The 26654-nt window shown below is 38.3% G+C and overlaps 2 protein-coding genes across 2 annotated transcripts in view; one reads left to right on the top strand and one right to left on the bottom strand.

Annotated features, from left to right (window-relative positions):
* The window catches only part of LOC149801114 (uncharacterized), a 226401-nt gene that overhangs the window by 69754 nt on the left and 129993 nt on the right, over positions 1-26654 (bottom strand). The window lies entirely within an intron of this gene.
* LOC149801116 (uncharacterized) lies at positions 1868-26567 on the top strand. Its single transcript, XM_089954269.1, has 5 exons — positions 1868-2014; positions 20660-20738; positions 22771-22898; positions 23569-23646; positions 25339-26567. Exons 1-5 carry the CDS (start codon positions 1904-1906, stop codon positions 25429-25431), a joined length of 489 nt encoding a protein of 162 aa, XP_089810395.1. The 5' UTR covers positions 1868-1903; the 3' UTR covers positions 25432-26567.

Here is a 26654-nt window from a genome sequence, read left to right as displayed (position 1 = left end):
TTTTAGGTATTATTCGCGTAAAAAGACTTCCAATAATATCGCCGAATCCATTACCGTGTATATATCTATATACGGGCAATCGAGAGTTTACTACGCGGACCTGTCTGGGTCTGCGCTGATATTTGTGAACAATCATGTTATTTCAATTGTGTTGTTTTAATCGATGAGTTCATCGACGAGTTCCTTGTAAATGTGAGAATTAATGATGCCACCACGGAATAATCGCTGAAAAATATCTGAGGCTTCGTTGATTATTTCGCTAGAGTTATTTCCTGCTCGTTTTCCTCCGATTAATACCTCGAGGCGAGATACATCGTTGACAACACTATCAGGGCAAACGGTATATCCGCTTCCTGTCTTTGGTTTTGGTGTTGATGGTTCGTTAAACCACTCCGTTAACACGTCCTTCTCTTCCTTTTCTTTTTCTTTTTGTTTTACTTTTTCCATAAATTTAAAATATTCGTCATCACGTTTGTAAGGTGGTTTTTTACTAGCAAAATATACCCAGTCGATATATTTGCCTTTTTCAAGAGGTTTTCCACGAACACTGGGGTTAAAATATTTATCCCTATCATCATAATCCGCGGCAATATCTACTAAATTTCCTCCCCTTGCGATTTGTTCATGCACATCACGGGTAAAATTAATTCCGATAGATTTATGAAGATTTTCATATAAGGACTCCGTAGTTTCTTTCTCTTGTTGAGTTGATTTTTGCGATATCCCCGAAGATTTTTTTTCCTCTTTTCTTGCTTTTGCGAGATCCAGAAAATCACTATAAAGAAAACTGTTCTCTTCGCCTCAGGTAAATTATATTTAGCTCGAAATAAATTATTATACCAAGAATCCCGCGATTTAATTTTTTTCAATCCCTCCTCCGTTAAAAAAACTTTTCTATTATCAAAGGAATCTTCGGCAAATATAGCAAATATTTTAGTATCTTTACCAAAAAAGTCAAATTGTTCTTGAAGTGTTTTCCAACCACCCTCGGTAAATTTTTTTTTATTATATCTCGAGGTTGAATATCTTTATCTTCCTCTTTTTTTTCTTCTTCTTCTTCCTCTTGCTTTTGTTCTTCTTCTTGCGCTTGTTCTTGCCGTAATTTTTGATCTTCATCTAATTCTTCAGGAATTTGCCCCGTCCTCAATTCTGCTTGTGCTCGTGCTTGTGCTTGTGCTTGTTCTTGTTGTGCTTGTGCTTGTGCTTGTGCTTGTGCTTGTGCTTGTGCTTGTGCTCGTGCTCGTGCTTGTGCTTGTGCTTGTGCTCGTGTTTGTGTTTGTACTATTCGCTCCGGCAATAATCGAGTGTGTTGCTCAATGTCTCTCGTCATAGGAATAAGCCCCTTCTTCCTGAGTTCCTTATCTTCCTTTTTATCGCCGTATGCGACTTGTTCGATCGCTCCAGTGACTGGACTCAACAACTTTGACGATACCTCGGTAATTCCATATTGCGTGTCTTCGTAATCACGAACTTTTTCTTAAATAATTGTTTTGCTGGAATAAGCTTCCTTACTGCCGCTAATTCTTCTCGCGCTAATCTGGTAGAATGAGGCTCTCCAACTCTACTAGCTTTCCGACTCATATTATTTTCAACTATATTGTTTTAATGCGAGGTAAAATTAGGATTAGCAGCCAAACTTCGCAAACTTCGTCGACACCAGAATAAATTCCCCCCCCCCCTTTTTTCCTTGTCTAGAATCATTGAATTTGCACACAAAAAATTGCAGTCGGGAGTGAATTTACGCAAATTAATTTTCGTAGGAAGGCTTATTTTTGAAATCTGAGGCTTCTACGGAGAAAGTTCTCGTAGGAAGCTTTATTTGGTCTGGAACGTCTGGTCTGTAGAACTTCCCTGCTGCTCTAAGCAGCAATGATAATTGACACATACTAATAAAAATGCTGCAATGCGCTCTTGTCCCCATCTATGCTGGGCCTCTTCCCGGTCAACCTTATTTATAACACAGCAATTATCTGAACAGGTAGAAGAAATTACTTGCCGAAATACGGAGATACGGGTAAGTGTATTCATTTTCCTTCATTTCAGGAAATTGAATTTTTATGCAGGTAATGTTATTTATGTCAATATTTTGGTTACATTCAACCGATCACAAGTACTAAAAACATGTACACACATATTGACATATGTGTAGTAGACTCGGATATAAAAGAAATTCGATATAAGATTCCAGCCATAAAAGCAGCAGAGGGACTGAGCCCACCAACCTTAAAGTCAAATAGGACCATCTATCAAAAACATTTCCGATAGAAGGTCTTATTTCGCAAAATAAACCCTTCCAGCCAGAAACTATGATGACTAAATCCTCTTTTCTGGCTGGAAGGGTTATTTCGACAGCGGCGAATAACTGGCTATCGAAAATAGTTTCTTCACCGGGGTGACGTCGACGAAACACTTTGTGGCGTAGTCCCTCTGCTGCTAATCATGCTAGGATTTTTAGTTAAAAAATGTATCTAACCCAACTCGGTATCGTGTCCGAGGATCATGTAAATTTATCGTCACAAACCCGTGTGGTTTTCGTTGAGCATGACTAAAGAAATTTTTAAATTTATTGATGTCCATGTCACCACTGCACCAAGTCTGATGAATATTTCTCAGCGTGTGTGCGTCAACTCCGTTAAACACCGCAAGAACGTTACAATTATCTCTGATCACTTTTGGAATTTGTGTATACCGTTGAGTCACATAAATGACATCAGTGTTTTTATGACGCCCACGGGAAAATATTCTCGCAGGGTTTGTTTGTTTATCCAGCATGACATCATCGTACACTACTAGATTATTAATTGATCCATCGATGTCATCAATGCCGGGTGCATCATTTATGTCAGTTATGAATTCAACTACGTTTTCGTCGGTCTCAGAAATGCTTGCATTTCCAATGATTGTTTTTGCACTCTCGTTAAAATCTTTTAGCACTTGATAACATCGCTGATCGTCCACAGACGGGGCTATCAAATATAATTTATCCCACTTCATCCACTTCATTATCAAATTCAACAATAGCTGTGTTTTACCCGACCCAGATGGACCTATGATAATCATTCGAACAGAATTTGGTAGCACTGAGTTATGCTTGATTGGCTCTCGTCGCTTTGTCTCGGAAAAGTCAGTGATTTCCATTAGATATATCATAAAATAATATGGATTTATATTGTGTGAAATGCCGAGCACGTACCCCAACTACGGATACGACAACAATTACAACAAAAAATAATCGACAAGCGCTCACGGGTAAGTGTGAACGATGTGGCACAAAAAAATTTAGATTTATTAAAAAAAAAGCGGAGGTGATATCGCAGCCAAGTTAACAGCGCTGCCAGGAGCTCCGTGGGCTAAATACCCAGGAGAAAAACATCTTCCAGGATATAATTACTGTGGTCCAGGAACCCGACTTGATATCAGACTTGATGCTCAGGATCAACCAAAACCCGGTGAGTATCCGATAAACGCTATCGATGCAGCGTGCCATGCTCATGATGTAGCTTACCGAAGCAAGGATTTGCAACAGCGCCATCTCGCGGACGTGAAATTAATTCATGCGTTAAATGCCATCCCTGATAAATCTTTCAAAGAAAGGTTAGCGTCTTGGTTGATAAAAACTGCAATGAAGGGTAAATTAGCGTTAGGTACTGGTATATAATGGAGTCGATTTATTATTCCCCAAGCGGATACTGGAGAGGTAACGCGGCAATTAGTAAACTCGCTGAAGCAGCAAAGGTTACGGCGGTTACTGCCAAAAATTGGTTATCCCGACAGGCAATATGGCAAATTTATCTACCGCGCCCCAAACAAATTCACTTCGCGCATTTCGATGTTAGTGTGCCAAATGAGGTTCATCAAGCTGATATATTATTTCTGCCACATGATACTATCCGAAGACGCACATACAAGTACGCGTTAACCATAGTTGATGTTGCCAGTAGATACAAAGATGCGGAACCGTTAACAACTAAAACAGCATCTGAGGTTGCTTCAGCGTTTGAAAGAATTTATCGGCGAGGACCTCTACGATGGCCGCATCTACTACAAGTTGATCCTGGCAAAGAATTTCAAGGTGCAGTATCATCGTTGATGAAACAACATAACGTCACCATACGACGAGGACACACTGAAATTCACCGTGATCAGGCAATTGTTGAGCGATTCAATAGAACACTTGCTGAGCGGTTATTTGGATATCAGTACGCGAAGGAATTCATTCAGGATACGAGATCGCGCGAATGGGTTGCAAGATTACCAAGCGTGATAGCTGCGCTAAATAATGAAATTACCCGAACCACCAACATGAAACCTTCCATCGCGATCACGAAAAAAAATATACCACTACAACGAAAGAAAGAAAAACAGCAAATACTGGATAATGTCACAGTTAGATATTTATATGAACCAGGCGAACTTGAAGGTGGTAAACGAAGAGCGACTGATCCCATCTGGAGTGTTACCACACATAAGATATCCACCGTGACAAGATCCACTGGCAGACCAGCAATCTACAGGTTGGATTCAACTGCTCCTCAACGCGGATTCACCCGTGAGCAACTTCAGGAAATTCCCGAGGACACACAATTGCCGCCAGAATCACTGAAGTGACTTAACTAGCGCTGGCACCCCGACGTCGATTACACTCAAGACAGGTCAACATGACATTATCACGTGTATGACCGCGACTGTTATCTTTTCTGTCTACGGTAAATTGTCTTGAATTTTTATTCGAATACTGCCATAGCATTATACAATTACAGCTCGCGCAGTGATTATTCTGCTGTTGTTTCAGCGCAACAACGAAGTCAACATCAAGATCAAAATCGCGATTATTTTTTTTGTCACTCTGTTTGTAACTGGCGAGTTTTTTTCTTATTACATCACCATCGGTGATGCTGTTGTTTTTATTGTTTGATTTAAAATCCGAAGGATTTTCCAAGACAATTCTTCGCAGTTGAGATATTCTTCTGACTCTGGACACCGCCAAGTAGACTAAGTTGGACCATTCGATTCGATCATCAATGATCCAGACAGTTGTATCTGAAATAGTCAGTCCTTGAGAACAATGAATTGTCATAGCGTATCCTAGCGTCCACGGAGATTTATTCATCGCTAGTGCATCCTCGACAGCATCGATGTCAACTAACACAATATCATTCAATACTAAATTCTGTTTCTCTGTCTTTCCTGGAATATCAACATCTATATTTTGTAACCGTGTATCAGTTGGTCTATAACATAACGGCGTTGGCAGCATTGGAAACTTTTTTGTTGCAACCGAAATAGCTGTTGTTGAAGTGTGTCTCTGACTATCTTTCTACTTGCCACTATCAAATCGTCTGGTTTCCACACGCGTAAAAAGTCACTCATCGAAGTTTCAGGAATCATCTCGCGCATGATTTCACATTGAATTTTATTCGGTTGTAGCCTGATTAGTGTTTTAAATTCTTTCAGCGTTTCATCAAGTGCTCGGTAATCATCAGACACTTCTTCGTGATAATCAACAAAATTCCTCAGCCAATCATGCGGAGATGCGCCGACAAACGGAGGTGGTTGACCGTGATCGCCGCACATAATCACTGCGGTATTTTTCGTTAGCAGCCAATCAAGAAATGTTTTTAACGTTTCCAGCGGCACCGTACATATCTCATCCCAAATTATTATATCATTGATATATTTTGTGCCCATTCGATCTGGCGTCCACGTACCGCCGCTGTATTTGAAAAAGCTGTGATAAGTACAAGAATTGACTCCTCGTTGTTTCATCTCCCTGGCAAGTCTGTGTGTAGGTGTTAGCACAATCATATCTGAATTTCAAAATAATTCAATCGCTCGAGTTGTTTTACCAGACCCGCCCGGCCCGTTCAAATAAACAGTTTTATGCCTGGTGATTGGATCATCCACAGACGGTGCAGAAGATATTTCTGGCATCTCGGATTTATAATAATTATCTTCTGTTGCAACATCAGCGGATTCACAATACTCGTGTAACATCTCCGCTTTTATTCTCCACGAACCCCATTCATCTCCCCCGCAGAATTTCATTATATCGGTCAGTGATTCTGAATATTTCTTGTCGATGTAAAATGAATCCGTGGCAACTCTGACTGCGTTACCAGGAAATCGATTTACCATTGATAACAAATTTATAGAAACATAAGCCAGCATTGAAGATCTCAAATGTGTGTATTGAGGCGATTCTCCGTCGATATAACTTACAAATGTGCCCAACTTTTTCCCGTCGGACAAGAACACATCCTCCCTGTTACAAAATATGTCTCTGGCAACCGCGTCGGCGATTATAAAATCCAATTCAGCTTCATCGATAATCAACCGCGAGTGATGCATTTTATGATCAAATGCTGCACCCTGAGTAAATTTACCGATTATTCTTCGTCCAAGATCTTTCGCTGTGATTTCACTGTTTTTGAGTTTGATCTTGAGAATTTTAGGAGCCTCACTGACAATGACATCCATCGGGGTATTTGGACACTCTCGTTCATACTCGCCGATAACTTCTTCGAGGGTAACACGCTCGGGTGTTGGCAACCAAACTGATGTCTGCGGTCGGTAACATATGATTGCTTCGCTGACAGTCAACGATACCAGTATGCCGCTGTCAATCATGTATCGCAATAACACTATTGGTACCCAGCGCTTTTCGACGAAGTATCTGCCGAACCAAACATAACAGCACGGATGAAGTCCCGTGGCGAATTCAAACGAAGTCACACGAGCAAATCCTGTCAGGTCAGCGTCGGGTAAAACGCCGTTTACGGCGACTCGTGTCATCGAGTTCGTGGGGTGTCCAAACCGCGCAAAGTATTCGCGGCACTCGCCGTTCCCGAGAAAGCTTCCTGGGTAGCAGGCAATCATATCCACGGAAATCATATCCCGGTAGTCATATCGGGTATTCCACAACCCGCCATGACCATACTCGACACAACTTAATTGTATGTCCGAAAGAAACTGACTTCGGGTTGGTCTCCACGAATTTCTTTCTCTGGCGGCGTGAGCGGCAACACTTGGAACTGTAAAACAATTAATCAATAACTGCTCATCGTTGGCATCTCTCATGTACGTTTTTGCGAGTTTTTTCATTTGTTGGTGCAACGATTCTGTTCTGTATAATTCTCCGTTGGGTCTCACAAATTTATCATAGTCGCCATCTTCAGAGCTCCTAAATAACCACACCGACACAGGGTCGGTTTTACTCAGCGCGTAAATAACCTCGTATATGTTTCCACGATAAAACTTGACAACACGGTCTCGTGGAAATATTGTAACCGCATCAGTCCACGCGTGCGAATTATGATCAATGATTTCAATCGGTGTTCCTGACTTTTTATAATGCTTCGAACTGTATAATATTTCCCCGGTTAGTGTTTTTACTCTTATTGAGTATTTTAATTTACTTGATAGCGCAGCAACATCATTTATTGTTGCCCCGGTATCCTTAACCGAATCGCCCCAGGCTGTTATTTTTTCACGTCGCAGATCGGTTAAACCGTTTCCTCGTTTTGTGTTTTTAAAGTGTTCCATTACTCGCTCGGCTACACAATTCAACGTAGAAATGCGAGCATTTCCAGAAACGCTTGCGTTTCCAAATCGCATCGGAGCGAGTTTATCAATTTTTGGTTTTTTTACAGGATATATTCCATAAATGACTGCGGTTACAGGATACGCTCGAGCGTAATATGGTATATCAATCCCGGTGAGCATTCCTGGTTTACAGCCACTGCTTAACAGAGCGGTCTTTCCGTTAGCAAGAACAGGATCGAGTTTGTCACGGATAATCCACGTATCGTCGTCGACGTTGACAATAAATTTTATTCTGAAAAAATATTTCTTGTCGCGTTGATGAATATAATCAATAATTGTTTTTGCTCGGGCATCAGTCATTGTAGCATCGACGATGTCCTCGTCGCGGATAATTTTAAATGTCGACCATACATGAGATGCGCCGTCGTCGCGGAATTCTTTCTTACCCTCGTTGATAATATCGAACAGATCAGTTAGATGCCGTCGTCGTGGATCCGGGTTTAGCCTGTCAAGATCGAATCTCCCAGCGCCAACTGCGGATAACCTCGAAAACTCCTCCATTGTTATATTTAAGACAAATATTTAAATAAGAAAATATTATATATACAATGAACAACTGCAGATGGTTAAAAGTTGGATCTGTAACAGTCTGCGGTAAGCCCTGTAGGAAGGAATTCTGAGGTGAACATATACAGAGCATCAAACGAGGAAGTACAGGACCTATTCGCTGCCTGCGATGTGGCATTGGTGTCAGGGGTAAAACACAATTATGTGCGTGGTGTGATGGAAACGATACCGTGAACTCAAGCGATATTACAATAAAAGAAATAAAGGAGACGCGCTAAAATCCGAAAGTGATTATATAACTAGGTTTTCAGACAAATTATAAGTTAGACAAATACATTATTATATAAATGAGCCAAGAATTTGTCTCACATCCCACAATCAAGAATTATGAAGCATCTCGCGAGGGAATAGTGAGACACTGTAGATTGAAAAAACCAGTTGGTGTTGTTAGTAATGCTGGTTATTTAATGTTTATGGCTGGAAAGAAATGTTATTATAATCACAGGTTTGTGTTCGAGTGTTTCCGCGGAGAGATCAAAAAAGGTCTTGTAATTGATCATATTGATGGAGATAAACTTAATAACTCTCTTCAGAATTTACAATCCATAACACAGAGCGAGAATTCTGCACGAGGTGGCACTGGTAAATTTAAGAGCGTTACAAGAAGAGCTGTAAGATCTCTCAATAAAAATACTAATAAAGAAAATATATTTCGCTCAATGAACCCAGCTGCGAAGTATTTTGGTATTAACTCCCGTTCGGTTCAACGTGTTGCAGAAAATATTATCAAATCAACTTTTTCAAGTAAGTTTGATAGCTGGATCATATTTTCTTATGTAGATAACTCTGCAGCGACTGTGTAAAAATCCGAAGGATTTTTCAAGTCAATGATACAATTATTTCCCCGTTGACAAAGTCAACGTTGTCACCTTACAGGTACGAGCAGACGATTTTCTGCACAAGGAAGTAAATAACTCCCCTTGTTTTTCCCCTTGACAAGTCAAGGTGACAGCGCAAGAATGATTTTATCTTCCGGATTTTATCAAAGCAAACGTGTATTTATCTTTTTTTTCACAGACAATATCGCTATTTTATTACACTTGTTCGGGTTTATGGTTCATCTGTAGTTTCCACACGATAATATTTAAGAAAATACGTTTTAAACAAATCACGCTGAGCTATTTCTGAACTTTCAAGTATCAGTCGGTTTATATACAATATCGTCCTAATACTATATTGGGGTTTCGAAACCCAACGAAGTTGCACACATTCTCCGTTATCGCCCCGTTTCGGGGTAACCTTTTACCCGGAAACAGGGTTGATTTCAGGGGTGGGTGTGCTACTTCGTTGGATGTAGAATTATAACCCCGCATTGTGTTTGTGCCGTCTTAGGATAAGTTATGTGTTTGTGCCGTCTTAGGATAAGTTATATGTTTGTACCGTCCTAAGATAAGTTATATATACAATTGTAAAATACAACTGCTGTAAATAGCTTCTACTGCTGTAAATACAACTGCTGCTGTAAATAGCTTCTACTGTAAATACTATATGTTTGTGCCGTCCCTAGAATTAAGTTATGTGTTATGTGTTATCCCCATATGAGCCTTGTTAGCATATCAAATGGTAAGCTAGGAGGTTCACAAATGGGGAATGTCTCGTCGTTTCGCAAACACACCCTCTGAGCCTTCTAGACTGTTATTTGGCAGTTTAGGGGCTCAATCGGGATTAAGTGTTTCCGCCCCCTCCTGAGTTTGGTAGGATGTCATAAGACACCCTAGAGACTCAAAGGAGATGTGATGTTTTTTTATTTTAAATATTTAAAAATATATATAAATATGAATCAAGAAAATATCAATAATGTGATTGATGCTATTCAAAAATTAGAAAAACAAGGATTTAATATATTACTAAATGTTGAAACTATTCTGTCTGATTTTGAATCATTATACGAAGCTAAACGCGTAGGGCGTTATATTCTTCCTGCTCAATATCGATTCATAAAGATGATCCAAAATAATTTGTATAAATCGCTAGCCAGCGTAGCGGAGACACAAATAAATGAATTTGTTCCACTGTCTCGTGCAATCGAAAAGATCAGGCTGGCACTGGCAGCCGAGTATGAAACTAAAAAAATAATTAACAATCGGGTCCGGAAATTAAAGCATTGTATGTCCCTTGACTTCGTCAAGGATGACAGCGTCAAGGATGAAAATCCAGAGAATTTAGAAAGCAATGATAGCTTTGTCACCGATGACGAAGTCATCCTTGACGAAGTCAACGGGAAGTAAATACCTCACCTTGATTGCATTTTACCTGGAAGTGAAATCGAAAGTAAAAAAAAAGTAATATTTTTTTTTTACTGTGTAAATTATGCAACTGTCCGATTTCATTGGTTTTCATAGCAAAATACCGTTATGAAATCGAGGAAAATGGACAGTGGTAAAAAGATATTTTTAAAGAATTTTCACTGCAGGATCTTATCGAGATGATCCCGTGAAATGCACGAGTGAGCAACATTGAGGATTTGGTCTGCATCACAAGTAATCATCGTGATATTGTTTTCGCGGAGTTGCTTCAGCTGAAAATCTGTCAGTAAAAAGTCATCATTGCCGTGTTTATCGATGATTATTTTAACAAAGTCCCCCGGGGAATGATTTCCGGTAAATATTTTTCGGATGAATTCTTTAAGCGCACGCTTGTCAACGATGGAACATTTCACGTGTTGATACATTTGCTATGTTATTCGCGTTCATTTAATATAATTTATTGTGACAGTGCTGTCATTGATGATGATGCCGTTAGCGTTTCCCACAGTGCTATCATCGTCATCGTTGTCACTGTAAATAAAATCACTGTCAGAATCACTCTGTGATTCACAAACACTTTGTGTTTCATCATCTTCATCACTGACAACAAAATCACTGTCAGAGACATCCTCGTCATCATCATACTGTTGGTAATTCGAGGATTTTTTGGACATTATTATGATATGATATTATTAATTGAAAGTCCTTGAAAAATACTTTGTATTTTTACGATGGAAATCGTTTCTGAAATTCTTCGAATTTCCATTGAAAGTCCTTAGGACTTTACCAGCAGATTAATACTAGCAGTCTCCCCACGCAGGTCCAACAGTCTATGTTGCTGGTCAGTGACTTTAAAATTTATCCTTGTCAGCGTCGGATTCAAACACCGCAACGATACTGGATTAATTGGCTCTTGCACATTCAAAAATCCAGGCGGTTGTGTCGGAGTAAACGAATACAGTATAAACCCTTGCTGGGCTTGATTCGATGTTGTCGTGTCTATGTTGTAACTGCCATCGATGACATCACATACAAGATTGACCGCGACGACATCAGTGATTGCTACGATGCCCGGAGAAATATGCCGGCCATCGCTCGCTGTGGAATTATTGTGTGCTAAGATAACGGGTTCTGGTAGTATTCGTTTGTGTTGTGCAAGTATGTAATCGAAGTATTCATCGACGATATCAGTGACGAATTTTCGCAAGATGACCGGGGAAACATATCCTGGTAATTTAAAATTCGGCAGTTCAGCTTCGGTCAGCGAGTACTTATCCAAAAATTGTTGTTTAATGATGGAGCTACTGTCGGTTACTACCTGAATCATTCGTTGGTTAATATATTCCATATCTGCGGCAATCTGATTTAATATTTCGATTTGCTTAATAATTTCTCCACGTGAACCTGTTACATCGGAAATGTGTTCTTGGAAGCGTTGCCGTAGATGCGCTAGTTGCGCTCGGTGCTCCACATTAATAGTTTTAAAAAATTCTGTAATTTCGCTTAGATAAACACGAAATCCTAATCCTCCCACCCCCGTTGAATATGTTGCACGAGTAAAAGTCAACACAATATCGCCGCCGTCACTAAGAGGCGGAATCCACCTATCCACCGTTGCACCTTTTATATCATCCAGACGCGCCCTATAACCTGGTGTAATTCCGTGATATGACTTCGCGTCAGTGATATAATCGGATTTTTCTGGTGCAGGTGGTATCGGTGGTGTCAGTGGTGGATTTCGAGGCCATCCTAATACTGTTCTGATTGAACTGTTATAAATGTCTACGTGGTAACCCGGCGCTGAGATTTCGATGATCGTGGACAGCGTTGGCTCGTGTGCAGTGATTGATATTTTTGCTTCTTTTCCGGTGATACGTTTTATTTGACGCTGTATTTCTTTGTTGATTTCCTCTATCTGATAACTCCCAGTGGGTAACGCAATGACGTTCCAATCTGGTGTGCCATCAGCGCTATTCTGATATGAAAATACAAATGAGTTATTCGGCGATTGTCCGTGAAATGATGTCGACCTGATATTGGGCCAACTGTGATATACTCGTAATTGTGCCAACGCGATTTCGGTGACCGGAATTGCAGTTGGAAAATTAATGCTGAACTCTGGTTGCGTCGAGAACACTGATATCATTGTGGTCCTTGTCGGAGTTGTATTCGCGGCTATGTCGAGCAACGCTTGGCGCTGAATTATTTCCATCGTTATTGTTATTGCTGGTTTTCAAATGAAAACCTACCCCGCGCTCATAGTCGTTATATATACCGGACATCAGCGTGAATTCAGAATCTGATATGTTGTTGTCGTCTACACTGGATGATATCAACGAGGACAATTTCGAGTAGGCGCTGTTGGCCGCGTTGGCTAGTTGCTGATACTCGTGTAATTTTGTTATCGCACACGAGGATATTTTTTTCGCGATGATGTTGGCGACTCCCGCAATTGTCGTTGAGGCTGAAATTGCGAAGGGGATCGCGATTACAGCAGTTACTGGTGTCAGCGCAGACAATAGCACACCAGTGGATGCAACTACCGCGGATACCGAGTACACTGTTATGTCCAGCACGGTCACACTGCGTTTGTATTTTTTATTTTTGTTGCGCATCTGTCAATGGTGTTTTTCAACGTTGATTGCCATTCGCGTACCTGATCATACCGGTATTGCTGAGCGCTTAATGACTCTGTCATCGGTGTTGTCGTTGATGCTGATTTCATTATTCAATTACGCGGTAACCAATTGAGGCGTTTCAGCGACGAATTCCAAACACCACCAGTAAGATGTTGCGGTTAATTTCTTGTCTGCGGCTTCAAGTATAAATATTTCTTCGGTTCCGCTGTTTAGTATTACGGTTACAACCCCGGAATACTTATCGGTGGAATGTCTCCAGGGATATGTTGTGAAGATTTCAAATTTAGCGGCTGAAAACACAGACAGCCTGTACACGCCAGTGACCGTTGCTGTGTATTTGATAGTATTATTTTGTCGGGACCATGTTGCGAATCCCGATGATACCGTGTATACGATGTTGGTGATATGCCCGGGGGTAACTCCAGTGGGGACTTTAATCAAACTGGTTTTGTTAACGATCTCAGGAATTCCCGATACGATATCCTGCTGTGTTTGTTTGATCGTGTCAATGTTGGTTTTGATTTCAGAAAGCTTCATATCGACGACCAAAGGAGCCCCAAAGAACTTATCCACGGTCTCGTCGGTTTTTTGATAATTTCTGCGAAATCTTGTAAACGCGCCCACGTGAACATCATACTCTGCCCGCAACGTGGCTAGTTTACCGTCAATGGTGTCTACGTATTGTTTGTTTGCGGCATCTTCGGGACCTTCCGGATTTTTTAGAACGGTTATTTTGTTGCCGTTCATGCTGAGTTCACCTGTCATTGTATCACCGGTCTTCGCTACGAGCGTCGCTGCGACTCTTCGTGCATCATCTCGCAGCATCGCAATTGATATCGACGAATCTCTGATTCTGCCGTTGTCAGTGAATACAACCATGTTGTCCGTGACAGCTCCAATAACCCTGCGAATTATGTCATTCCACTTAATGTTACTGGTTCTTAGTTTGCCGTGCCTGTCCTGAAAAATAACAACCTCATCTGGGTCTATCCCGGTTAGATTTAAAAGATCATCAATTTCATCTTTGGTCGCATACTTCGATAAATCGATATCTTTTTTTTCTTCCTTGGTTCTGCTTGATCTTCCGTAAATATCAACCATTATCTTTTATGGGGGTGTTTAAATTTGGAAATCATTGATGATTTTTCAACGTGTATTCATGCACGACTTTATGAGGAGGAATCGCTGGATGTTTTGTTATCGCGGCGAGAACATTCAAAACCTCTTGACCACATATCGGAGGATCGGTTAGTGTTTGTGTTGGTAACGTTGACTGCCAAACTGGAATTGAAAATCCTTGGACGTACCTAAGAAATTCAACTGGCGGTGCTAGCCCGTACGAATCGAAATATACAATTCCACGCGGATCGATCGCGTAAGCAACCCAATGAGTCCCAGGGCCTTCCTTGTTGTCGAGATTAATAATTCCTGTTTCTGTGCTCGCCGGTCGTGCTGGTAATTGATCTCGCATAAATACACCTTTGAAATTTTTTATACGTATTTGTTTAACAGCATCAAGCAAATCAAAATTACTCGCTGGAAGCTTCAACATCGGTGTGAAAACGCTAGCGTTTTTCAAAACCTTTTTGGGTACCATGACGCCGGAGTTCCCGGTAGTCTTAGACCGGATCCCTTTTTTTTGTATCCTTTCCCGGTGGCTTTCTTTAGTGCCATTCCAGCTGCGGTTCCTACTACTCCTAACGCGGCTGCCTTTGCGACTGCGGGAGCAGCAGCAGCTATCAGTGCTGGTATTGCTGCGAGAAGAGGAAATATTCCACCGGTTTTAACCATATCTTTGACCGCGGCCGGAGAGAGATCAAGTCGAACTCCAGTCGTTGATTGCTTCGCGCTATTGAAATGTTTTAGCTGAGTTTTAGTCAGCGACAGCTTGTTGGGACCGCCCGCTAGCTGATCGTGTTTTAACGTTATTGATGTCCCACATGTGCTCGCGTTTTTCGACTGTAATTTCTTCACCTGACCAGGAGTCAGTGTGACATTAACATGACTGTATGACATTTTATTTAATATGATGTTGATCTAATTGTTTACAAGTTTTCGGAAAACTACAGGTTTTCTACTGGTGCATCGACGACTCTCATTCGGCCGCCAACGCCCTCAAGTAACACTGCCTTATCGGAAAGTATGACAGCGATCGCTCTAAAACCACCAGCTGGCATAAGACCGCCTATACGAGCTTTGAAATGTAAATCAACAACAGATTGTTTAACAAGATCAAGATGTTCCAACGAAAAGTAATATATCGGATACAACGTTGTAAAATCTTTTTGTGATATCTGCAGACCAGTATCCACGTTAAGGTCGCGTCCCATAAATGACATCAAACGATGATACGCACGCGCAACACGATTACCTTCGTAATCTATTGATATGTCCTCGGATGGTTCTTAGTGTCCATTTATTCTCAGTGAGACTTCAGAGACATTAAGATTGTCAAATACCATCAGATTTTCTTGCTGATTGTTTAATCTGTTATTATTCTGAAATGCGATAAAGATATGTCGTGGTGCTGCTAATCCACGTTGCGATGAAATATGCCACGTGAACGATCCAGTATTATCGCCCTGAAGAGTGTCTGTGGTTGTCGTTTTCCAGGACAATAGTGTTTTACCACCTGTATCCATAAAAGAAAGTAGTTGTTGTTCCACAGCGATTGACGGAGACATCACTGGCATCCACAGCGATAATTTAGTTAACGTCACTTTACCAGCGTCAGCAACATCAGCATTTCGCCAGATAGCATCATCATCACCACCTTTTCGTACAAGTACAACTGTGTGTTTGGAGCCGAATATAACCTTGTGGACTTCTCTGCAAAATCCAAATATATGAGACAGCGGAATCACACACGAGAACTGACCAGCATCATTTAGCATGGCTTTACGCGCTGCAAATCCTAGATTATGATTCGGGTTTGGAAAATATAAATCTTCAACATCAGCATCGGCGACTCCAAGATTGTTGCGTGGTTGTCTAAAAATATAAGGACTTTGATCAGCAACGTCCCTGGCATCCTTTGCAAACATCATTGACGGTCCAGCTGATCTAGTATAATCATCCGAATATCTTGCTAAGCCGATAATTGTTGTGGCAACGTCGATGTTATCATGAATTGTTTCAATTTCTTTTCCATCTATCATGTAAATGGCGCTTTTAAATAACGCCATGATGCCGTTGTTAACAAAACCAACTTTATTAGCTGCGTCATAGGGGGTGTTATCCTGTTTTGTTAATCTACCTTCGACTTCTATGAAAGCCTCAGAGGGTAGGAAATATCTACTTGTATCCTGGACTTGCAGTTCAATCCGCCCCCGCTGATCAGAAGTACGAGCATCATAAGAATAGTATTGAAAATCACGTAAAGAATAATCCCTAAGTACTGGTTTGGACATTTCAAACGCTTCATTGGGTTTGGATGCAAACATTTTATTATGAATACAACGGTCTAAATAAAAAATGTTGTCATCATCGGAAACCACTACCGGCTATCAAATTAGCAGTTAAACTATCTTGCAGCGCTTTGGAGGTAATTCCCATTGTTGCGAGCTCAGTTAATTTCTGATTTGCAGCCTTATTTATTAGGCTACTAACACTTGCCGGCATAGCTTCGGTGGATGGTAGTTTTACTGGCGGTTGAACCACACGCGGTTTTCTTCGTATCGGTTGTGCTATTCTGTCTTTGATTGATTGAAATACTTTCCCGGCAAGACTGCCAACAGAGCTAATGGATTTATCTTTGACAACATCAACAGCTTTCAATTCGAACTGTTTTACTAACGGTTCCGCCTTTGGAGCAATCCTTGTGACTAAATCTCTGACAACATCACCGACTCCATCTCCGTAAACAACCTCGTATACTGGTAATCGTGAGTTTACTACTCTAACCATTCTTGGTCTGCGAAAAGAATCGTGTAGTATCATTTTATTTAATTATTGTTTCTCTAACTAAAATTATTAGTCGCTGTAATAACCGTCTGCGAGTTCGTTAATAAGTTCTCGATAGATGTGAGTATCCATGATGCCGCCGCGAAATAGTCGCTGACAGATATCAGCCGCTTCATTAATTATTTCCGGAGAGTTATTTGCAGCTCGTTTTCCTCCGATGAGAACTTCTAATCGTGATACATCATTGATGATATTATCAGGGCAAACAGCTAGACCAGATCCGGTTTTTGGTTGTTGTTCTACAATTCTTGGGGCTATAACATCTTGCGGTAAACTTTCAGGAGATGTTGTTAAACCAATTATCGGCGACATAGTTGGCTTGGATTTTTGACCACGTGGACTTTGTTCAGGTGCAACTTCATATTCACTTAACGGGACTAGGTCAGTATCTGCTATCCTCCGCCGTTGTTGTTGTAAAGACGCAGAAGGTTTCTGCTGGGAGAATTCTAGTTGTTTTAACTGTTCGTTATAAACTTCTTTTACTTCTTCAAGGAGACTTCTGTATTCTAAATCATCGTCTCTGGCTTGTTTTTTGTTTTTATATATACGATATATCCATTTAATAAAATTATCATCATTCACGGTTTCAAAACCGGGTTTTAAGATACTAGATTTATTAAATATACCAATTAATATTTTTCTGGGCAGTTCTTCTCTTGGAGTTTTTCTGATATCTTCAGCAAAACCCTCCCTAAATTTTGCAATCAGTCCAGCATTTTCCGCTATTGGTTTGGACGCAAGTTCAGTACGAATTTCCCCAATACCTTCAAGTATTTCTCCGACGGCGGATGGAGGTTGAGTTGTTGGATCTCAAAAATCTTTTTTATTTGTTTGGTTCTTCTAGCAATTTTTTCAGTCCGCGCAGCAGTTTGTTTTATCGTTGGAAGAATACCTTGTTTTCGTTGTTCTTCTTGTTCTCGCAGCCTCCGCTGTCGCTCCGCAACATCCGCCACCTCTTCAAAAGTCTTGGGTTCTCCCAGTAAAGCTCGCTCAGTGGTCACCGCAGCTTTTTCAGTGGCTGTTGTAACGGGTTTAAATAATTCTTCTACACCTGTTGCAAATTCAACTTGTGCTTGCTGCCGTGCTTGTAATTTTTCTCTGACACTATCTCGCACAGGAAGAAATTTTTTTATTGCTTCTAGTCGCTCTCGAGCTAGTCTAGCGGAATGTGATTCTCCAATGTTGGCCATTATTGTTAACCCGAATTTTTAATTCACAACAGAAATCCTAAAATGATTAGCAGCGTTTTCTTGAGCCCAGGATCGTCTGGTCTTCCGTTGATCTCATGCTGGTGCCAAGGACAAATATATTTTAGTTAATGGCACCAACATCAGTCAAAGGCAATTTCGTATCATTTTTTACAGACTCTCTCTATTATTTTATGACCTCTTCCCTTTGCTGGTAACCTCCTGCAACTGGGTAAAACGTTGTCTTAGCACACTCTTGACAACTTGTTAATAAAGGAGTTGCAGAAATACTCCGAATGGCGTGGACATTCTGCGCTCTTTGTCGCATCCTTATGAAACAAAACTTTCTCCTTTATGTTTAATGTCATTCAGAACATTGCACACTTTTGGACTTGTGATAGGACATTTAATTCATACAGTAAGTGTATTTTGAATTTTCATTTTTGTGTTCATGGGAAATAATTTAGTTGTTGATTTTACTAAAAAATTTGCGTTTGAGGTGCTCGTTTCTCTCTTTACCTACCGTCATGACTTTAGACTTTTTCGCACTGATCTTACTGTCATACCTACAGTGCTTGTTTGTTGAGTCCATTTGCTATTGCTGATCCATCTTTTTACCCGGCAATAATACCTTGGTCATCTGCAAGTCTTACATAAATCATCATAAATTCCAACTCCAACTCATTTTTCTACTTCCATCGCCTCGATCATCATCATTTCTGCAAAGAGAATAGTAAGGATGATAGCATGCAGCCATGCCCGGTTCTACGTTGTATCAGTGCTGGTTTTGAGTTAACATATCTTATTCTTAGTAGGGCTTCTTGTTGCATGCAGAGAATGGTGATGAGTGTCATGTCTCTCCTTCTTGAATAATTTAACCCAGTTTACTCTATCGAAAGCCTTATTAAAGTCCACAAAACAAATGATGACAAGCTCCCCGTTACGTTCTAAAGTAAACGTACATAGGGTTCTCACCACAGCTATAACTTATCGAGTACTGCATCTTTTCATGAATCCAAATTGATTCTTACCAGTGAGGTGGGCTTTGTTTATTAACACTGTTAGCATCCTTTTTCATGCATGCGGTATTAGGCTAATTGTTGTGAGGTCTGTGCATTCAGTTGTATTTGTTTCTTTGGTAAGGTGAATATTGTTGACCTTGTAAAGTCTTCCGTCCACTCGCCAGTTGTATACATGCCCTTACACAGTGCTATAAGCTCGTTCTCTAAATTATTTTTGATGACCTGCTGAAATGCCATCGACTTCTTCTGTTTTCTAAATCTTTATTTCTTTGATTGCATCTCTAAATTCCGACTCAAGTACATCAGGTCCTTTCTCATGATCTCCAGTGATGACTTCGTTTTCAAGGTTATGTCCTACAGATTATGCTTTCCGTCTTTGTCATTCAGCTCTTCGATATATGCTTTCCAACTCACCCCTACTTTTATCCCCTTGTTATAATAATCTGCCAGCCTTGCCTTTAATAAACATATTTTTGTCGTACATCCTCCTTATTTTAATTATACATCCGATCTTAGCATACCTCACCAATCCTTCCTAACCTCGCAAGTGAGTTCAAGTTCTTTCGCTGAATTTCCCGACATTTTGGATAAATAAAATAATTTTATATGTAAGTTTATGAAACTCTTAATATGCATTAGTGTTTTATTTATTTATATCAACAATCACCAATTATTAAGAATGTATTATAATAATGACAAGTAAGCAATGGAATGTAAATAATGTATTTTCACTTTCTGCTTAAAGCTATATCTGTTTTTATTTAGATATATATAAAAGAGTCAATTGGTCCACTGACAGTAATTATTAACGCAGAATGGAAAATAACGTTCCTAACCTAGTGTAATCTCACTTAACCAGGACTAGGCAATCTGATAAATTGACAGTATCATGCTGACAACTGTGTCGTTATTAAAACTTTCAAACATTAGACGATTGTTTTAAATTTCTAATTAGTTAGAATAGTCTTGATTCGCGTCATCTTCTTTCGTTTTGCATACAATATCGGGCCCAAAAGTAATAAACTTCCCGAACGCGACAAAATATGGTACAAAATCCTATATTTTGAACTGAGGTTTTAATCACAACACTTTCTGCAACAGGATTGGAGTTTGGTAATATCATGTACATTACACATCAAAAACTGATTAAAGAGAGTTGAGAGAATGAAATTTTAACAAGAGTACTAACTGTTCAAGAAAATATTTAATAGCGATTAAATTTAGGTCTAGAATATATTTTTGGAAAATACGTCTAATTTCATTGATAATGTATGTGATTTGTTTCCCGATCTAGAGAATCGCATGCTGTCCTTCGCACCTTTTTCAAACAGATGTCGCAGTAGGATCAACTAAAGATTGGATTGGGTCGCTTTCAGCCATGTGGGAAATATTTTAATTCTCAGACTAATATAGATAATTCTGTATTTTTACAGATCAACATTTCTAAATTTGTTCACAGGAGCAACTGTTTTAAAATGAATACCAACATCAGTGTCCGGAATAACCGCCTTCGTAAGTATGATGAATTTTGAAATAAAATGAGAGAAGTTTAAATGTTTATTGCAACAAAGTCTCATAAAGTAACAATGACTATCTCAATGAAACGTTTTGGTCGCTATTCTTTCACATCAGAATGTAGCTTTGATATTTGTCAGTTTATTTTCATCACTTTAAATAAAGCACATAATTACAAGGATTAACAACAAAAAATGAAAAAGCGAAAGAAGACTAGATAATGAGGCATCTTATTCTTCCAAGACCTACCTTGTAAAGATCGAAAATCAGCCCATTTTGCCACGTAGATTGAAGTTATCTTTCGCGAGTGCGATATCACTTTTACGCTTTCGTAATTTATAAACATGAACCAAAGTTAATAGCTATGTTTCGAAAGAAAAAATATCCAAACAAACAATGTTGGACGCAGGACATACGTGGTTCGAAGATTTGCTCATGAGTTGATGTTGCTTCTGTCAAGTCTTGTTTATTTCATTAGTTCTCCGCATCACAGACTTGGTCAAAACGTTGCAGATATCATGCACTTTAGGTAAGGATATCAAATTTGAAGCCTGAAGGTCAAATGTCGCTCTGACTGGAAGAAGAAAACTAATATCTGCACATAGAATATACTTTCTCAACCTTCATCAAGGTTTGTGGATGAATTACATGTTGGGGGAGGCGAAAAGTCTATTGATCAAAGATTAAGGTCACTAAAACGACAAAATGGATTTTGCATTAGATCTTTTATTTTTCTAAACTATGTATCGTGACCATGAAATATGGAGCGTTTGCGCTTAAGGTATCGAAGAGACCTCGTGACTGTTGGGTCTATGGTTGACTGCCAAGGATATTGTCCTAAATATAAATTTGTTTTACCGAGTAAGTTTTGTTCTATTTTAAATTACTTGCACAAAGTTTGAAGGTCTCGCTGCACTTGGGATAATTAAGAAACCTATATAAAGAAATTTACTGACCTCTCAGTTATGTTCCTTGCAAACGTCCTATTTTCGATTTCTCAAAAAAAGATTGGAGGAGATAAAATTTTCTTACTAACAAATCAAGGATCCCAAAATATATCCCAAAAATATATCTCACGAATCTACAACATTTCGGACGAATATTTGCCTCATAAACTCATATGAGAATGATTACTACAAACCATGCTTAAAAAGGTATAATATAAATACATATTTTATGGAATGGTATGAAATTTTTGATATTATTTAATGGTATGGAATTCTTGATGTTATTGACTGGTATGGAATTCTTGATGTTATTGACTGGTATGGAATTCTTGATGTTGTTTAATGGTATGAAAATTATAGGTCTTGAACAAATATTATGAACGGTGGACGAAAACTGCAGGCCAATAATGAATATATATTATGACATTATTAAAACACATGCAAAACGTTCCAAATTTTTCGGTAAGATATTCATTGAGAACTGTAGAGAATTAACTTTTCATGAACAGATCAATGGCATGTTGCGATAATCAGACTAATGAATACTTAAAAATATGCTATCGCTAGATCCTTTACGGAATGGCATGGAATTGCCAATACGAACATTGTAAGATAATTATTACCTTTCAGAGTTACAGAGGATACAAAATAAACACAGTGGAGGGGGTGGGGTATATAATGTACTGCTTACGGAGCTTTTGTCACCAAATTGTAGTCCTACTCATGCAACGTGCTAAAGGAGGTAACATCGGCCATGTGACATATTTATCTGTTTCACGAGACGTCATAAAATTAAGGTATAAATTTACATTCACAAAAATTAACGCATATCCTTCTGCTTTTGTTTTCAAGAACGTCATTTAGATTGCCAGTTATTTTGGGATTTTTTTGCATTAAATCGCGCTCTTGACAAAGGAAAAAGCTTTTGGTGCCTATTTACGGATTGTTGTTGTAGTGATTCCGGTTTTGACGACAATGGTTATTATGCTGACGATGATAACCACTATTACGATATGACATCACCTGTCCGAAGACTATGTAGAACTTCCCATTTCGTTCTGATATATGTTCATTTTTAATAGGAGCAGAAATGGACATGAATTCCTCGTTACAGAAGGCGATTGCGGTATATTACATAATTCACGTGGTTGCCGTCATCATTTGTGTATCAGTGGCTATCAACTATTGGCTCTTTTACTACCTCCTTTTGGTAAGAAACTATTGAAATGCATCATCATCATCATCATTATTATTATTATTATTATTATTACCGGTGTTTAAATTACTAAAGCAACATCATATTAATAAAGGCGACTACAAGAAAGAAAATAACAGCAAGTACTACAGCTGTTCTGCTGCTATTACTACTGCTTCGTCATATACTGCATTATCGACATCGTCATAATTATTACTATTAGCGCCAATACCAATGCCACATTCACAGTCGTCATTTCTGTTATATAGTATGAAACGCAAAATTAATAATTCATCTCAGGACCACGACAGCAACCACACAATACATTACCAAACCTTGTGATTCCCTCGACGGATACCTTATCATCACATTTTTACCATCATAAGTATCGTTCTCCTCCATCAGTTATGCCTTTTTCAACCCCTTCCTCGTACTGCTTTTACTGCTACAAGCACCACCACTACAAATGCTACTGTTATTCTTTCGATTTCAATTTTCTCATACATTATTATCTATTACTTAACACACAGTTTGCAAATTATGGTAATTACATATATACACTCATTTTCGTGAATGTATGAATTTGTTAATAAAAAGTACGCATACATATACGCATGTATTGTGTTCTTATTTATGCATGTATCATGGATTTTCAGTCTTCAACTTTGCCAATCTTATATTTCAGGCCATCTTCCCTGTACTGTTTTTCATCATCTTCTGGGTTGCGTCTAAATGCATTTTCCAGGACTTGGTCGCTATTCTTGCAAGTATTCCAATGTTTAATAAAACGCAAGCACGAACCCACCTACCCATATAAAGATAAAATCCAACAACGGTCTCCTTTTTCCCTCAAAAATACAATATTATCTCTGTATGTAACAATCTGATCTTTAATTAAACAGTCTTATCATTGTTATTATTATTATTAGTAGTAGTAGCCCCACTCATTATTTTATATCCCAGTGTCCTTGAAAGACAAATTTTAACACTACCCAGAGGATTATGCTCAAAAAAGATACTCATATTTCAAGTCAATACCTGAATTCATACAAATGAGTCTAAAAAATCAATAACTAATCTCTTGCAAACCTCTTAAAGATGGCATGTTTATGCGCTATTCGGTATTTCGTATGCAGAATTGTGTAATCCGTCCTACAGTATACTTCTATTTATCGGACTTAAGTTTATCAAAGAAATGTTTCATACAAGCACCAAAAATAGACAATGACTTAAATGTCACGTATTATTTAAATCAATTAATAATAACCTGTATCTTTAGTTAACAAATTTGTGACACGTGATATGCAAATTAAACCATATTTTCTTCTAATCATCCCACTCCATCGCGGTAAGAAAACAATTTTGAAATTTGATATAACTTTAGCACACGTGAAGTTTTCTGGGATTTTATCACTTAATTTTGAAAGTAGGACGAAAAAAAAAAATAACAAACAAGATTTCAGTTGCTTGAAAATCATCTTCTATTAAATGAAAAATAAATTAATAACAAAAGAGAGATTTGCACTTTGGCAAAATATAGTTGATAATAAAAGTCAGCTTTGTCATAGAAACCTACTCTGATTGCAGGCAGTAACTTTCTTTCTGGAATATTTTTATTTCAACACCATTGAGTTTGTGACATCTCTGCTGTATTATTGATATAAAAAAATCTTATCCTAGTCAAATTTAAAAACTAACTGATGTACTGTATTTTTTCTTTTTATAATATGTTCATTAACTTTGAGTACATTTATAGAATTGGTATTCGTGACTTGCTAAATATCTCATGTTTAATAGCTAAGAATAGAGGTGATTGCCAGTTAAATGAATACGTTATGGACTATACGAATATCATTTATAAAAATATATATATTTAAAGCAGTTCTGATATTTAAATCGCCAGTAGGTATATTATATATTTGTATATTATCATAGCCTCCAGATTTGTACTAATTGACATCGCTCTGTATTTCGCAAAAATATTTGTGGTTTAAAGGGTATTTGTTGTTGATATCTTTTTGAAGATTAAAGCGAGTTCTGAGATTAATTACATAATCTCTGCGAGTTGTACGATGTAATTTTATTTACCTTGATGTAAATCGCAATCCTCTTATCCTATTGTGGTTGTCTTATTTGTCTAAATGTTGCTATGCGTTTGTCTGAAGCGTATATATTTGGTGATTGTTTTCAGTATTCGTAAACAAAAATAAATCTCTACAAATGATTTGTTTCAATCTTAAATGGTTTTGATTGTTGTAGCTTTGGTGGGATATTGGTGAGTTTAGTGATTTGACCTGTAGATATTTAATACCAGTCTAATGTCGGATTTGCTTTAATAAGAGCCATTGTGTTTGGTCATCAAAGGATTTAATTTGTCTTCTATATTGTTTTTATCTCATTTGTTGCTCTGCTTTTACCAAATTTCTAACGTCTTGGATTTTGTGTATAATTACAGGTCCACTTCAACCTATTCTTAGCACGCTGTGGTTCATCACTGTTTTCCCAGTTTTCGTCATATCCTGCGTTATGGGCCACGACTTTGACATAAATACAGACTATTATGAAGACATATTCGACATCAGGGGCATCGTCGTGACTGTTATCACTGGCATCTCTTGTTTCAGCTCAGTCATCTTTGCAGTTGTTGGAATATGGAAGTCTGCCAGAAAAGTTGTTATCAGTACAAGATCTGACGAACGCGATCCCGTCGATGCAGTTGCTTGTATCCCTTCCCCATACGATACATCAGTAACATTTACTGATCTTAATAGCATACAAATAATGCAAACCCCTTTAGGTCAACCAATTCTGACTCAGTTATAACGGCAACGTTTAAATAAACGAGTATTATTATGACATGATCCTCAATTCACGAAAATAACTTTCATTTGAAATTTGAAAGGGCCTTACATGTTTAATCCGTTGTTGCTCTATCTTTCATTTTTTCTTTAGAAAAGTCCAAATAAAGTCCCAATAAGAACTTATTGATACATTTATTTAACGACAGAAACGCAAATAAGCTGTTACCATGCTTTGATATTCAATATATATATATATATATATATATATATATATATATATATATATATATATATATATATATATATATATATATATAATTGATTTTAATTCATTAACATTATAAGAGGAAACTCTTATACTTCTAGTAAGCAAACAAATGGCAGTCATTAAATGAGACAACGAATTCCATGAAGAAAAGAATAAACAGAAAGAGAAAGTTCAAACCAATTCTTAGTCATGAGGCTAAGGAATCGACCGAAAAGTAAAATAATTTTTTGAAATTATCTCGGAGCCAAATATAACGTCTGGCTGGATTATTTTTGTTTAATTTCATAACACTTAAATAGGTATGAGTATTTAAAGATAGGGTCTACTTAGCTTTTTTTGTTGTAGTCTTTAATTCAACACATTGGAATAGATTTTACGACACATATTTATACTCTCTAATACAGAACAATACAAGACTTTTTCCTTCAATTTTAATAATCTTCAAATCAAACTGATTTTATTCCTGCTAATTAATACGTATCTGCTAATTATGTACACTAATAAATATGGCTGTCATGCATCCTCTAATCTTATCAACAAAGTGTTCAGGATAAGTGCTACGTACTCTATCATATTATTCTTTATAAAAATTAAACATTTCTTGTTCAAAATAAATATCAGTGTCTGATTTATCTGTCTATTATCCATATAAGGATGATTTTGTCCTTACCATACATATTTGAAGTCATAAATTCCCGACAC

This window comes from Sinohyriopsis cumingii, chromosome 4 (genome assembly GCF_028554795.1).
Source record: "Sinohyriopsis cumingii isolate HCF-2022 chromosome 4, ASM2855479v2, whole genome shotgun sequence".
NCBI lineage: Eukaryota > Metazoa > Mollusca > Bivalvia > Unionida > Unionidae > Sinohyriopsis > Sinohyriopsis cumingii.
This window is presented reverse-complemented; position numbering and strand designations above follow the sequence as displayed.

What these genes read in the sequence shown, in the direction of transcription:
- LOC149801116 (XM_089954269.1), top strand. Translation starts at nt 1,904, where the DNA reads ATGCGCTCTTGTCCCCATCTATGCTGGGCCTCTTCCCGGTCAACCTTA. An exon ending in TGTCCGGAATAACCGCCTTC is followed by an intron (nt 20,739 to 22,770) that starts GTAAGTATGATG and finishes CATTTTTAATAG; the next exon opens with GAGCAGAAATGGACATGAAT. An exon ending in TCTTTTACTACCTCCTTTTG is followed by an intron (nt 22,899 to 23,568) that starts GTAAGAAACTAT and finishes CTTATATTTCAG; the next exon opens with GCCATCTTCCCTGTACTGTT.